General features: G+C 36.6%; 1 protein-coding gene across 1 annotated transcript in view; it reads left to right on the top strand.

The window, feature by feature from the left end:
* The window catches only part of Aasdh (aminoadipate-semialdehyde dehydrogenase), a 30472-nt gene that overhangs the window by 9979 nt on the left and 6118 nt on the right, over positions 1 to 14375 (top strand). Inside the window, 7 exon segments of the mRNA XM_078021319.1 lie at positions 1566 to 1758; positions 4536 to 4777; positions 5272 to 5378; positions 6076 to 6248; positions 7455 to 7647; positions 8804 to 8919; positions 9576 to 10371. Of these exon segments, the coding sequence (XP_077877445.1) occupies positions 1566 to 1758; positions 4536 to 4777; positions 5272 to 5378; positions 6076 to 6248; positions 7455 to 7647; positions 8804 to 8919; positions 9576 to 10371 (1820 nt within the window).

The raw sequence follows: 14375 nt of genomic DNA, 5'->3' as shown, positions 1-14375 counted from the left end.
TGAGGTATACCCCAAAAGCTCATGTGTTTTAGGGTTATCTCTGCTTTTAGATACAGTGGGTTTTCTGTGCCATAGGTTCAATGCTGACTTTCCATGCCCTGTAATATCCTAACCATATATTCTTGTTCTACTCTTTGTTTAGATCCTGTGAAGAAAATGCCAAATAGTGGAGAAAGGGAGTTAAGGGTCTCTATTAAGCATCATTGAAAAAACTATCTCAGAATATGATTTCTACTAGAATAAACCCAGGAGGATATATCAGGGTTAAAACAAGGAATTGGCCTACACAGTTGTGGGAGCAGGCAAAAGTCCATAGGCAGCCAGTCTGGAAAGGATGATCAGGAGCAGGCTAGAACCCCAGGGGCATCAGATTAACAACAGGCTAGTCAGAAAAGAACCCAGGCAGAAGGAAGTTAATTGCAGACCCAGCTGGTGTCTCTGGGCTCTTCAGAAAAGGGCTCACCCTTCTAATAAAGGTCTCAACTGATTACATCCAACCAATTCAACATAATCTCCTAATTGATAAAAGAGGTTGATTAAAGCTTTTAGATTAGGCCAGTTGCACACCTGTAATCCCAGTGGTTTAGAAGCTAGGGCAGGAGAATATCAAGTTTAGAGTCAGCCTCAGCAACTTCGTGAGACCTGTCACAAAATGAAAAATGAAAAAATAAAAATGGGATGTATCTCAATGGTAAATGTATCCAATACACACCCTCCCCCACACGCCTCGATTAGGTTCTTTTTTTTTAAATACATTTTTTAGTTGTACATGGACACATATATTTATTTTTTATTCATTTGTTTTTATATGGTGCTGAGAACCCAGGGCCTCATGCATACGAGGCATGTGCTCTACCACTGAGCCACAACTCCAGCCAAGATTAGGGTTTTTTAAAATATTTTTTAAGTTGTAGTTGGACACAATACCTTTATTTTATTTGTTTATTTTTATGTGGTGCTGAGGTTCGAACCCAGCACCTCTCACGTGCTAGGCGAGTGCTTTTCTGCTGAGCTACAATCCTAGCCCTAGATTATGGTTTGATTGAATAACTGGGCGGAGTGTGTGTGCTACCAAGTGGCAGCTGCCACCCTGCTGTTCTTCATCTCTCTCACCCTAAGGAGAATCATGCTAGAAAGGCAATTCTGGGAACTACAGTTCTGTCTATCCAAGGTAATATATCAGAAAACCATCATAAGGACAGGTGCAGTGGGGCACACCTGTAATCCCAGCAATTTGGAAGGCTGAGGCGGGAGGATCCAAGTTCAAAGCCAGCAAGGGATATGGCTCATTGGTTAAGTGCCCCTGGGTTCAGTCCTTGGTATCAGCAAAAAAGAAAGCCATAACTGATGATAAAATATATGTAATAAAAAAATGAATATTGCTTTAAACTGACTTTAATCTTTTTTTAAAAAGGATTTCCAGAATTAATAGCACTATTTTTGTTAATCTAAAGGAAGAATAAAATTGCACAACATTCAGAAACTTAATCATCGTAAATATTTTTTTAGAGTCTGTGTTTACAAAATGTTAGACATTCTTATGACTACCTTCTGTTTTGCCTTAGGGTACTTTTTGACATCACACAAGATGATGTTTTGTTTCTGGCTTCACCTCTGACCTTTGATCCTTCCGTTGTGGAAATGTTTGTGGCTCTATCAAGTGGTGCCTCTCTGCTTATCATACCACCTTCTGTCAAAGTGCTCTCATCAAAATTAGCTGAGGTTCTCTTTTCCCATCACAGAGTAACTGTTCTGCAGGTACATTTTAGGAGCAAATGAAGTGTTTTGGTTTTTATTATTTAATATTTTAAATGTTTTAGGGAAATTTTATATTTCTTTAGTTCTTTGCAATAGATTAATGATAATCAAGTTAGATTACCAAGTTCTGTCCCTTCATGATGTCATTTGTTTATTTAAAAATTTAAAAATCAGTTAATTCTATCAAGAAAATTATTGTGGATTTGGTGCTTACTATATAATAACTATAGGAATTTGATTCAAATCTTTTGGACATGCTATGGGGTATCTCCTATCTTAAAATTTAAGTGTATCAAAAACTAACATAAGTAAAGTATAATTGACTTAGGAATTTAAATTTTTAAAATTTTTATATCAGTGCATTTACAATAACCTCTAAAAACATTTTTGAAGTTTGGCCTTCTAAAATGCTTTTCAAATGTGTACTTGGGAAGTATATGGAACACAAACCTAAGATATTTCATTGTAAATGGTTAAAGAGAGAATTAACAAAATTATGTACATATCATGATATCTTAAGTAAGTTAAGTGTTTACTTAGCTGCTATGAAACTGTGTTTAATCCATAAATAGAAATATTATTTTCATATGGTATGTAAATTAAATAAGAATGGTATAGCACAGTTCCTGGTATATATGTGTCTCAGATTATGTGAATTGATATAACAAAACACCATAAACTGGGTAGCTTATAAATAACAGAAATTTATTTATCATAATTTTGGGATTTGGGAAGCCCAGGATCAGGCCCCAGCAGATTGAGTTTTAAGTGAGGGCCTGCTCATTGATTCATGGATCATTTTCTTAACTGGGTCCTCACATGATGGAAGGGCCAAGGGTCTCTCTTGGGCCTCTTTTTTTTTTTTTTTTTTTTTTGTGCTGGGGATTGAACCACTGAGCCATATCCCCCAGCCCTATTTTTTGTACTTTATATTTAGACACAGGGTCTCACTGAGTTGCTTAGCGCCTTGGCTTTGCTGAGGCTGGTTTTGAACTCTAGATCCTCCTGTCTCAGCCTCCTGAGCTGCTGTGATTACTCTGTGCCCAACCCTTCTTGGGCTTCTTTTGTCAGCATATATTTCATTCATGAATGCTCAGCCTGTATGGCCAAATCACCTTCCAAAGGCGCTACTTCCTAATTTTATTCCATAGATGTTAGGATTTTAGCATATCATGTTTTATCTAATCTAATAAGAGAGAAGGATGATAAATTTCTGCTCCAAGTACAAAATTTAATATTTTGAATTTTTTTTGGACTAATGTGTTTCCTCTAAAAAATGTGATCAAGTAGAATTTATCTCAAATATATTTGACTTATGATGAAATACATTACATGAAGAGCAATGGACAAAAAAGCACATGCTTATCTTAATAAATGCAGAAAAATGTGTTCGGCAAGATTTAAAACCCATGATTAAAAGGAAATATATTTTTAAAAAATTTCTTCAAGCCAGGTATGGTGAGCCTTTAATCCCAGTAACTCAGGAGGCTGAGGTAGGTGGATCGCAAGTTCAAAGCCAGCCTCAGAAACTGCAAGGTGCTAAGCAACTCAGTGAGACCCTGTCTCTAAATAAAATACAAAATAGGGCTTGGGATGTGGCTCAGTGGTTGAGTGCCCATGAGTTTAATCCCCAGCACCAAAAAAAAAAAAAAAAAAATCTTTAAACAAACTTTGAATTGAAGGAAACTTCTCCTCAAATCATAAAGAGCATCTATTGTTAAAAAAAACCAACTAGGACTGGGGATATAGCTCAGTGGTAGAGCACCTGCCTAGCAAGCAAGAGGCCTGGAGTCCAGTTCCCAATACCACTCTCACACACACACACACACACACACACACACACACACACACCACACACACACACACACCACACACATACACACACACACACACCACACACACACACACACACACACACACACACACACACACACACACACGCAAAAACCAAACTACAGCTGATGAAACTCCGAATGCTCTCAACTTAAGATTTAGAACAAGGCAAAGGTGTTTACTTTTACCGCTTTTCAGCATTGTTTTGGCAGTTCTAGCCAGCACAATAAGATAAAAAGAAAAGGAAGAGAAGGAGGAAGAAGGAGAAGGAGAAGGAAAATTAAAGTCACCTACATTGGATAGAAGGAAATAAAACTCTTCATACACAGATGACATGATCTAATAGAAAATCCTAGGGGTAGGATCAGGGTGAAGAAGGGAAGACTACTGGAATTAGTAAACACATTTATCATTTTAACTTTAAATCTTTTCTTATAAACTATATAATGATACAACTAATATTTTTGCATACCTTTTTGCCTAAAGCATAATCCCTGTCCCCATAAAAAAGATAATGCATATACATCAATCGTTTCCTAAATATGATTTGCCATTTGATATGTAATTACAGAATAATCATAGCAGGTCAGGAGGCTGAGACAGGAGGATCTAGAGTTCAAAACCAGCCTTAGCAATGCCAACGCGTTAAGCAACTCATTGAAACCCTGTCTCTAAATATAAAGTACAAAAAATTGGGCTGGGGGATGTGGCTCAGTGGTTCAAACCCTGGTACCAAAATAAATAAATAAATAAATAAGAGGCCCAAGAGAGACCCTTGGCCCTTCCATCATGTGAGGACACAGTGAAGAAAATGATCCATGAATCAATGAGCAATAATTTTATGGCTGGGAATTTCAAAATGAAATGCTGTGAATTAATTATTACAGTGTTTACCTTTTCAAGAAGTGAATAGACAGAAAGAAATTATTTTAATGTATCTACAGGCGACGCCAACATTGCTTAGAAGATTTGGATCTCAGCTTATTAAGTCAACTATTTTATCATCTAGTACTTCTCTTCGGGTGTTAGCTCTCGGTGGGGAAGCATTCCCATCATTGACTGTTCTCAAAAGCTGGAGAGGAGAAGGCAATAAAACACAGATATTCAACATTTATGGTGTCACAGAGGTATCAAGCTGGGCGACCACTTATAGGATTCCAGAGAAGATTCTTAACTCTACTTTGAAGTAAGGATTTTAATTATTCCAGATAGGAAATTGTGTTTTTTTCAAGATTTTAGTGCCATGAGTGGGGTTTTTGTTGTTGGTGTTTTTGAATTTTGGGGGTGGGGGGTGGGGTTGGGGTTGGTTAGTGCTTGTGATTGAACCCAGGGCCTCGAATGCCAAGCATATACTCTACCCCTGAGCTATAAGCCTACCCCCTGCTAATTGCATTTTGATAGGCACAGGAGTAATAATTTTAGAAACCCTATTTACCTAGTATTTTAAGTTAGGAATCCTTATTATAACTGGTGCTGAGACCCTGCTAGAACTTTTTGTGACTAAATTATAATGAACAATATACGTGACAATATTTCCACCTAACCGTTTCCTCTTGGAAATCTTTGATTTATAATAGACTTCCTTTTTTTCTTTATTTGGTGTAATGTGATTTAAATACACTAGGAAATATTCTTTTCAAATGTAAAATTTTAAATCTACTTTGGGTTTGTTTTTCTTAGATGTGATATGCCTGTACAACTGGGATTTCCTTTGCTTGGAACTGTAGTTGAAGTCAGAGATACAAATGGATTCACAATTCAAGAAGGCAGTGGCCAAGTATTTTTAGGTTCTTTTACATTTGTTGATTGGCAATAATTTTTTTTTCAGGAAGAACAGCTAATGTGTTTATCTTATTCTTGATTTTTATAATGTCTAATATGCTTTTCATTTGTAATTTTCAATCTCATTCTCAATCATGAAATATTTCATGTTGCCATAACTATATACAGTGCCTAATACTCTAATAAAATTAATTTAGAAACTAACTTGGACTGTTATATAAAAATTATATTTAATGATTATTTTAGAATTTTTTAAAAACAACATTTTTACAAATAAGTTTGTTATGTCTAAATTTTTTTTTTTTTTTTTGGTACTGGGGATTGAACTCTTAGGCACTCAACCACTGAGACCTATTCCCAGCCCCATTTTGTATTTTATTTAGAGTCAGGGTCTCACTGAGTTGCTAAGCACCTTGCTTTTGCTGAACTCCCTTTCTTCCTTCGTCCTGAGTCAATGGGATTACAGGTGTGCGCCACCATACCTGGCCTGAAGTTAAGTCTAATTTTATCTGGCAGCATTTAAAAGTGAGCCCCCTTTTAATATAAATGTTCAAATTTTGAGTGTTAGTAACTGAGTTTGAAATTGTAGTTAAGTTTATGGTTTTAAAATATATTTTCCATGCATTTTTATGACATTGGTGTTTATATCTTTAATATATTTTCCATGCATTTTTATGAAATTGGTGTTTATATCTTTGGAAGGTGGCAAAAACAGAGTGTGTTTTGTTGATGATGAAATAACAGTACCTCTTGGCACAATGCGAGCCACAGGAGACTTTGTGACTGTGAAAGATGGAGAGATGTTTTTCTTGGGACGAAAGGACAGTCAGATCAAACGCCATGGTAAACGTCTTAACATCGAGCTTCTGCAGCGGGTATAGCTATTTAAATATTAAGTATCTATTAATACATGTAGCAATTGGAGGTGATTACCACCAATTTTCTATACCAGGTTCTTTTATCAATTATTTTTGTCTGAGATTTTTGTGTTCGTGATGAATCACACTAAATATTCAGTATGCCTCTTATTCCCAGCATAAATAGAGTTGTTTTTTTTTAGAACCAAGGATTGAACCCAGAGGCACTCTACCACTGAGCTATATCCCTGGCCCTTTTAATTTTTTATTTTGAGACAGGGTCTCACTAAGTTGCTGAGACTGAACTTGAACTTGTGATCCTCTTATTTTATTCTCCCAAGTCACTGGAATTAAAAATATAGGCATGTGCCACTGTGCCTGGAAGTGATTATTTTTTAAATTATTGACAGAATGGGTTTTGAGATCTGTGAAAATAAATTTATTTGCTTTAGGACAAATTTTTTTTTTTTTTGTACTGGGGCTTGAACTCAGTGGCACTTAACCACTGAGCCACATCCCCAGCCCTATTTTGTATTTAGAGACAGGGTCTCACTGAGTTGCTTAGTGCCTCACTTTTGCTGAGGCTGGCTTTAAACTCATGATTCTCTTGCATCAGCCTCCTGAGCTGCTGGGATTATAGGTGTTTGCTATCACTCCCAGAGCAGTTTTTTAAAAAGATCTCTAGGATATTCGAGAATATAATTCAACTATACTTTTTTTTTTTTAAATCAGTGATTGAACCTAGAGTGCTTAGATACTGAGCCATATCCCCAGCCCTTTTTTTTAAAAAAATTAATTAATTAATTTTTTTTAAAGAAACTTGCAGCTGACCCTTTAGGTTGGGGGATCAGGTGCCAGTCAGCTGCAAGTTTTTTTTTGTTTGTTTGAGAGAGAGAGAGAGAATTTCAATATTTATTTTTCAGTTTTCGGCAGACACAACATCTTTGTTTGTATGTGGTGCTGAGGATCGAACCTGGGCAGCACGCATGCCAGGCACTATGGCTTGAGCCACATCCCCAGCCCTTTTTTTTTTTAAACAGTGTCTTGCTAAATTGCTGAGCCTGGTTTGAATTTGTAATCCTCCTGCCTCAGCCTCCTGAGTTGCTGGGATTACAGGTGTGTGTCTGTGCCTGGCCACTGTACTGATTTCAGACATAAAAAATTGAACATCGAAGTTTATTTTTAAATGTCTTCATTGGCAAATTGGAATATTCTCTCTTATAGGTTGCTGAAGAACTTCAACAAGTGGAATCTTGTGCAGTTACATGGTATAATCAGGAAAAATTAATTCTTTTCATAGTGTCCAAAGATGATTTAGTGAAGAATTACATCTTTAAAGAACTGCAGAAATATCTTCCAAATCATGCAATCCCGGACGAGATTGTGTTGATTGATACTCTGCCATTTACGTCTCATGGTAAAATAATTTAAAGCAGCTATATTCAATGATGACAGATAATACTAAGTGTATCCATACTAGTTTAGTGGCCACATAAATCTCTATTATGATAAATGATACTAGCATTTCTTGTAGTAGAACCTCTGTTAAATACTTTGTATAATTAACCCATTTTCAGAAAATCCTGTGGGTAGGTGATATATTCCCATTTATAGCTGAGGAAAATAAGGTTAAAAGAGGTGAGCTAATTTTCCCAAAATCACTTTACTAGTTTGTGCTTGTATTAATCAGGATTCTCTAGAGACACAGGACTGATTTTTAGATAGATATATAAAAAGGAGATGTATTATAAGAAATTATCTCATGTGCTTATAGAGGCTGAGAAATCCCATGCTCTTTCTACAACCTGGAGACCCAGGAAAGCTAATGGTATAATTCACAATGAATTTACAGGCCTCAAAATGATACAAACCCCACAGGGAAGGAGAAGACAAGATAAGATGTCCCAGCTCAGACAGGCTCCTCCTTCTGTCTTTTGTTCAGGACTTCTAGGGATTGGATGATAACCAACACTTGGAGGGGGAGCAGTCTCCTTTCCTGAGTCCACTGATTCCTTAGTCTCAATCTGAAATACTGTTATAGTCACCAGATATAGTGTTTAATCGGGCATCCTGTGACCCACTCAAATTGACATATGAAATCAACCATTAGATGGTATTAAAATTCTGCCTAGCATTGTCTTTAAAATATGCTCCTAATGTTTATATTATATTACCTTCTCAACTTAATTTTTATTTACTGTATACTTCAAATGTAATAATTTCTCACTTAACAGTACTATTTCTTTTTAGCTCTTTAAATTACATAAATATTTAGCTTCTTTGATCTTCGCTATTACTACATTCTTTGTGGCATTGGACTATTTTCATAAGAATTGATTATCTTTTACAAATTATATGATTTCTATATGATTTCTTTTAAATGAAAATTATGCATGGCTAATGAAGATATAAAATATCTTTGGTACAAAATTTTATTTATTCATTTGTGGTATTGGGGATCAAACCCAGAGCCTTATACATGTAAGCATGCGCTCCACCACTGAATGACACTTGGCACTGAGGGTAAATTTTAAATATTATTTTAAAATGTATTATTTCTCTTTTATATTAAGGCAAAATTGATGTTTCTGAGTTAAACAAGATATATTTAGACTACATGAATTCAAAGCCTGAGAAGAAACTCAATGGAAAAGAGGAGCTTTGGGAAAAATTACAGTTTTTATGGAAGGTACAACTTTTAAAATACAAGTTAATTATTATAAAGAGTTCATTTTAGGGAATGGTAGCATCCTGATAAGTCTGAAAAAATTTTGTAGGAATGTTATCAATGCCCAAAAGTCAGGTAATATGTATTCAATTTATATAAAAATAAAAGTTAGACTTTTAGACAAATTTCCCACTTAGAAATGTATAGGAAGCAAAGTAGTTAGGGTGTAGGTAGATGAGGCCTGTCTTGACTAATTTACATTTAGAATTATGTTATTAGTCCAAAACAACTTTAGTAACAACCTGTGTTTCTGTTTAAAGAAATTTTTGTTTTTTAAAGTACTGGGACTTGAACCCAGTTCAATGTTAGTATTTTAGGGAGTGTATAATTAATAAGTCAGATGTTTTTGTTGCCTTGTTCCTTGTTTTATGGGTTGGAAGACTGCTCTAAAGGAAAGTATATTTTGAAATTGTATAATGAGTTTGTAACAGAATTGGTTAGCATAGTGTTGGTTTCCTTTTGTATAAAGAAAAAATTATTTTAATTATTACAATATCTATTTTGTATCTTGAGGTTTATATCTTCAATGTAGATACTGTGATCTTTGTGTCTTACTTGTAAGTAATGGAGTTTTTGGTTTGGGGCTTTTACCATATTTCTCCCTTCTCTCACTCTAGTCTGTTCTGAGTCTCTCAGAAGATCTTTTGAAGGTTCCTGATGAATCGCTCTTCTTAAATAGTGGTGGAGATTCTTTAAAATCCATACGGCTTCTTAATGAGATTGAGGAACTTGTTGGAACATCAGTACCTGGCCTTCTGGAAATTATTCTCAGCAGTTCCATTTTAGAAATTTACAATCACATTCTTCAAATAGTGTTTCCAGATGAAGATGAGACATTCAGCAAGAATTATGCCACAAAGAGGAAACTCAGTGACACTAATCAAGAGGAAGCCAGTGGAAAATCTTTATATAAGAGTTCTCTCCTGCCTTTAAGTTATAACAGTGAGATAAATGCCTTTATTGCACTGAGCAGAGGGAGTCAGATTTTGTCTCTAAATACTAGTAGGTTTTTAACTATGTTAGGACATTACCCTTCAGCCTGTTCTTCTGACTTCACTATACAGACCAACATTGAGAATTTGAAAAGCTTAAGTCCTCCAGCTATCTTTGGGAAGTCAGAAGATCCATCCTATGTTGCAAAAGTTTGTGAAGAGGGGAAACCTGTGATAGGGGCTGAAAAAATGGAGTTACATATTCGGTGGAGGTCAGACTCAGGCAAATGTGTAGATGCTTCCCCTCTGGTTATAATACCAGCTGTTGATAAGTCTTCTGCAACTGTGTATATTGGCTCTCATTCTCATAGAATGAAGGCAGTTGACCTTTATTCTGGGAAGGTGAGATGGGAACAGACTTTGGGAGATCGGATTGAGTCATCAGCATGTGTATCTAAATGTGGAAACTTTATCATGGTGGGTAAGTTTCTGAATTTGAGGTTTGTCAGGTTAAATTGAATTACCTTACAATAATGCTAGTAGGGCCGAGTTAAATTAAAAAAAAAAAAATGGTGGGGGACTGGGAATGTAGGTCAGTGGTAAAGTGCTTGCTTGAAATGCATGAGGCCCTGGGTTCGATTCCCGCCTCCCACCCCACACACATTTTTTTGTTTAAAGTATGTGTGATGGTTTTGGTGGCTGCCAAAGAATAATGATTTAGTTTGCGCTGAATAAATATGGACCTTGGGGGTCAAAGTTCTTGGGTTTGAACTTAATGCCATAGATGTTATAAACTCTGTGACCTTTGACAAATTGCTGAACCTCTTTGAACTTCAGTTTTCTCATGGAAAAAATAATGAAGTGTGTTGTTACATCACACATTTTCCTAAAACTTAAGGACCTAGAGCCACAAACATTTATTATCTTACAGTTTGTGTGTCAGGAATTTAGGAGCAGCTTAGTGAGCCTGTCTCATGCAAAGTCTCTCATGTTTCTATAACCATCTGAAGGCTTTACTTTGGCTAGAAAATCTGCTTCCAAGATGGCTTATTCACATTGCTCTCGGCAGAGGACCTCAGTTCTTTGCTGGGTCTTGATGGGAAGCTACATTTTGGGCCACATGAGCCCCTCCTCTGTAGGCTGCTTGACTGTCTTCACATGGCAGCCAGCTTCCCTCAGAATGAGTGATTAAGTGAGGAAGAACCCAGAACCATTTAGGACCCAGTCTCTAAACTTGTATACTATCATTTTGCTTTATTCCATTCATTAGAAGCCCACATTCAAGGGGAGGGGAATTAGACTCCACCTCTTAAAGGAAGAAAAGCAAAGAATTTATGGAATTATTTTATTTTTATTTTTTGGTTCTGGGAATTGAACCCAGGGGCACTTAACTACTGAGCCACTTCCCCAACCCTTTTTATTTTTTATTTTGAGACAGTGTCTCACTAAGTTGCTGAGGCTAGCTTTGAACTCAAGTTGCTGGGATTACAGTCATGCATCATTGCACCCAGTTATGGACTTAATTTAAAACTATAATCATCCTAGAGCCTTTGGAAGGATTAGGTAAGATGATTTTTTATGAACCCCTTAGTACCTTGCCAGGTAAGTACTATACACCAGTTGCTTAGGAAGTGTTAGTTACTAGCTGTGATTCAGTTCCTTAAGGTAGAGGTGACTTTGCTAGAAATGTGGACCTCTCAAGTGTGATGTCTCTCCCTCATTACACTTTTTACTCCCCTAGGTACATAAGGTTTCACTTTATATGCTGATGGAATCTGTCAAACTCTTCAAAATTTGTTCCCCTGCTTGTGCTGTGCTAGCTGGGACCTGCTTGAATCTAAATTTGATAATTTCATTTTAAACACCTACATTTTGAAAATTATAGAAGAGGAAACTTTCAGTTTTACATGAGATTATCAGTTCTAGAGTAATGCCCATCCCGAAATTAACTTGTTGAAATTCCTGTTTGTATTCTGAAAAGCTAGACTGGGCATGAGTTCAAGCATTCTTGTTCTGAGTGACCACAGGCCTTGAGTCTAGATGCAAGTTTAAAAATGCACAAAAGATCTGAACAGACAGATTACAAATAAACCTATGAAAGCTGCACTACATACTGGGCAGTAGCTCACATCTATAATCCCAGCGACTAGGGAGGCTACAAAGTGAGGATTGCAAGTTCAAAGCCACCTCAGCAGCTTTACAATGCCCTAAGCAACTTAGTGAGACCCTGTCTCAAAAATTAAAAAGGACTGGAGGAGGAATTGGGGTTGTGGCTTAGTGGTAGAATGCTTGCCTTGCATGTGTGAGGCATTGGGTTAGATTCTTAGCACCGCATATAAATAAATGAATAAAATAAAGGTCCATCAACAACTAAAAAATAAAAATAAAAAAGGACTGGAGGAGATGGAGCTGGGGTTGTGTCTCAGGGCTGGAGCGCTTGCCTAACACAAGAGGAGGCGCTGGGTTTGATCTTCAGCACCACTTAAAAATATAAAGGTATTGTGTTCATCTACAACTAACAAAAAAATTTAAAAAGAACTAGAAATGTAGCTCAGTGATAAAGTGCTCGTGGGTTCAATCCCCAGTATTAGAAAAAAAAAAAGCTGTTCAATATCATTAGTCACTAGGGAAAGGCAAGATACAAGTCCTATTTTGTTTGTTTTATTTTTGCAATGTTGGGGATTGAACTCAAGGCCTCCTGCATATTAGGCCCACTCTTTACCACTGAGCTACATCTCCAGCCCTGGATATAAGTCTTTTATCAGATGTATTTTCTCCCAGTCTGTTGCTTGTTTTATCATTTTCTTAACATAGTATCTTTATTATTTTTTTTTTTTTTCCTTTTTGAAGTACTAAGGATTGAACCCAGGGACCCTCTGTCATTGAGTTACATCCCCAGCCCCCTTTTGTTTTTAAGACAGGGTCTTGCTAAATTGCCCAGGCTGGCCTTAAATTTATGATCCTCTTGCATCTCTCTCTTGTGTAGCTGGGATTACATAGTATCTTTTGAAGAGAAATTCTTAATTTGATGAAATCTGTTTTTCCCCCTGGTTCTGGGGATAGAACCCAGCAGCCCTCTACCACTGAGCTATATCCCAGCTCTTTTCTGTTTTTTATTTTGGGACAGGGTCTTGCTAAATTATGCAAGGTGGCCTTGAACTCGTTGGTCTTGCCTCAGTATCCTGAGTTGCTGGGATTGCAGGTATGTGCTACCACACCCAGCTCAATTTATTTTATTTTATTTATTTTTTATTGAGTTGTGCTTTAGGTGTTGTATCTAAGCAATCTTTGTCTAACCCTTAGCCACAATGATTTTCATATATATATATTTTTGGAATTGAATTTAACTGAAAGAAATATTATTACTAAGCAGGAGTTTGCTATTTTTGTGCCACTAAGTAGTCTCTTTCAGAAAAAAGACAGCACAGGGGCTGGGATTGTGGCTTATCAGTAGAGCACTCGTCTAGCATGTGTGAGGCCCTGGGTTTGATCCTCAGCATCACATACAAAAAATAAATAAAATAAAGGTATTGTGTCCAGCTACTTCTTTTTTTTTTTTTTAGATAGATAGATAGAGAGAGAGAGAGAGAGAGAAACTTTATTTTTAATATTTATTTTTTAGTTCTCGGCGGACACAACATCTTTGTTGGTATGTGGTGCTGAGGATCAAACCCGGGCCGCACGCACTCCAGGCGAGCGCGCTACCAGTTGAGCCACATCCCCAGCCCCAGCTACTTCTTTAAAAAAAAAAAAAAAATACAGCACAAAAAGTATATTAGAAGTTGAACCTCAAGTGAGCAGCAAACGGTCATGGCCATGGGCATTGTCATCTAGAGAATGGAGGCCAATGAGATTTCCCTAAATACTGTCCTCAAATTCTTATGATTTAATATGGATACATTACACGGAAGTCGAGTAATCTCTTCTTTGTAGATTTTGACCACTCCTACTTCTAGCTAGGTATTTGACTATAACCAAGATCAGGGACCCCTACCCTGTCTTCTCATCCATGGCTGTAATCTGGGAAAAGCAGTCTATTGTCATTACTAAGAATACTTCTTAGATTTAAATACTGGCTCTGCCACATGTTACCTTTATAATTTTGCCCAAGTGACTTAATTTCTCTGTGTTTCAATGTTGTCATCTGTAAAAGGCAGATAGTGCTTTTTACATAGTGCTTACTTCACTGTGAGTTTTAAATAAGTTAGTGGATATATAATACTTAGCATAGTGCCTGATACATAGTAAATGCTCAGTGAACATTAACTGTTAATAATGTTAGCCCTTCTTGTTTACAATAACCCTTGTAAGTAGATGAATCCACATTCTGCACATTCTGCAGAAGAATAAACTAAGTCTCACTGGTGCTAGATGATTTGCCCAGTGTCAGCCCTGGTGAAATCTGAATCCATATTTATCAAATCCTTTCTCTGCCACACCATGCTTTATTGTGTTCTTGGTTGTGAAGCACTTCATAGTACTTAT

Source organism: Ictidomys tridecemlineatus, chromosome 9 (genome assembly GCF_052094955.1).
Source record: "Ictidomys tridecemlineatus isolate mIctTri1 chromosome 9, mIctTri1.hap1, whole genome shotgun sequence".
Lineage (NCBI taxonomy): Eukaryota > Metazoa > Chordata > Mammalia > Rodentia > Sciuridae > Ictidomys > Ictidomys tridecemlineatus.
The sequence above is the reverse complement of the archived record's forward strand: the minus strand, read 5'-3'. Positions and strand labels throughout refer to the sequence as shown.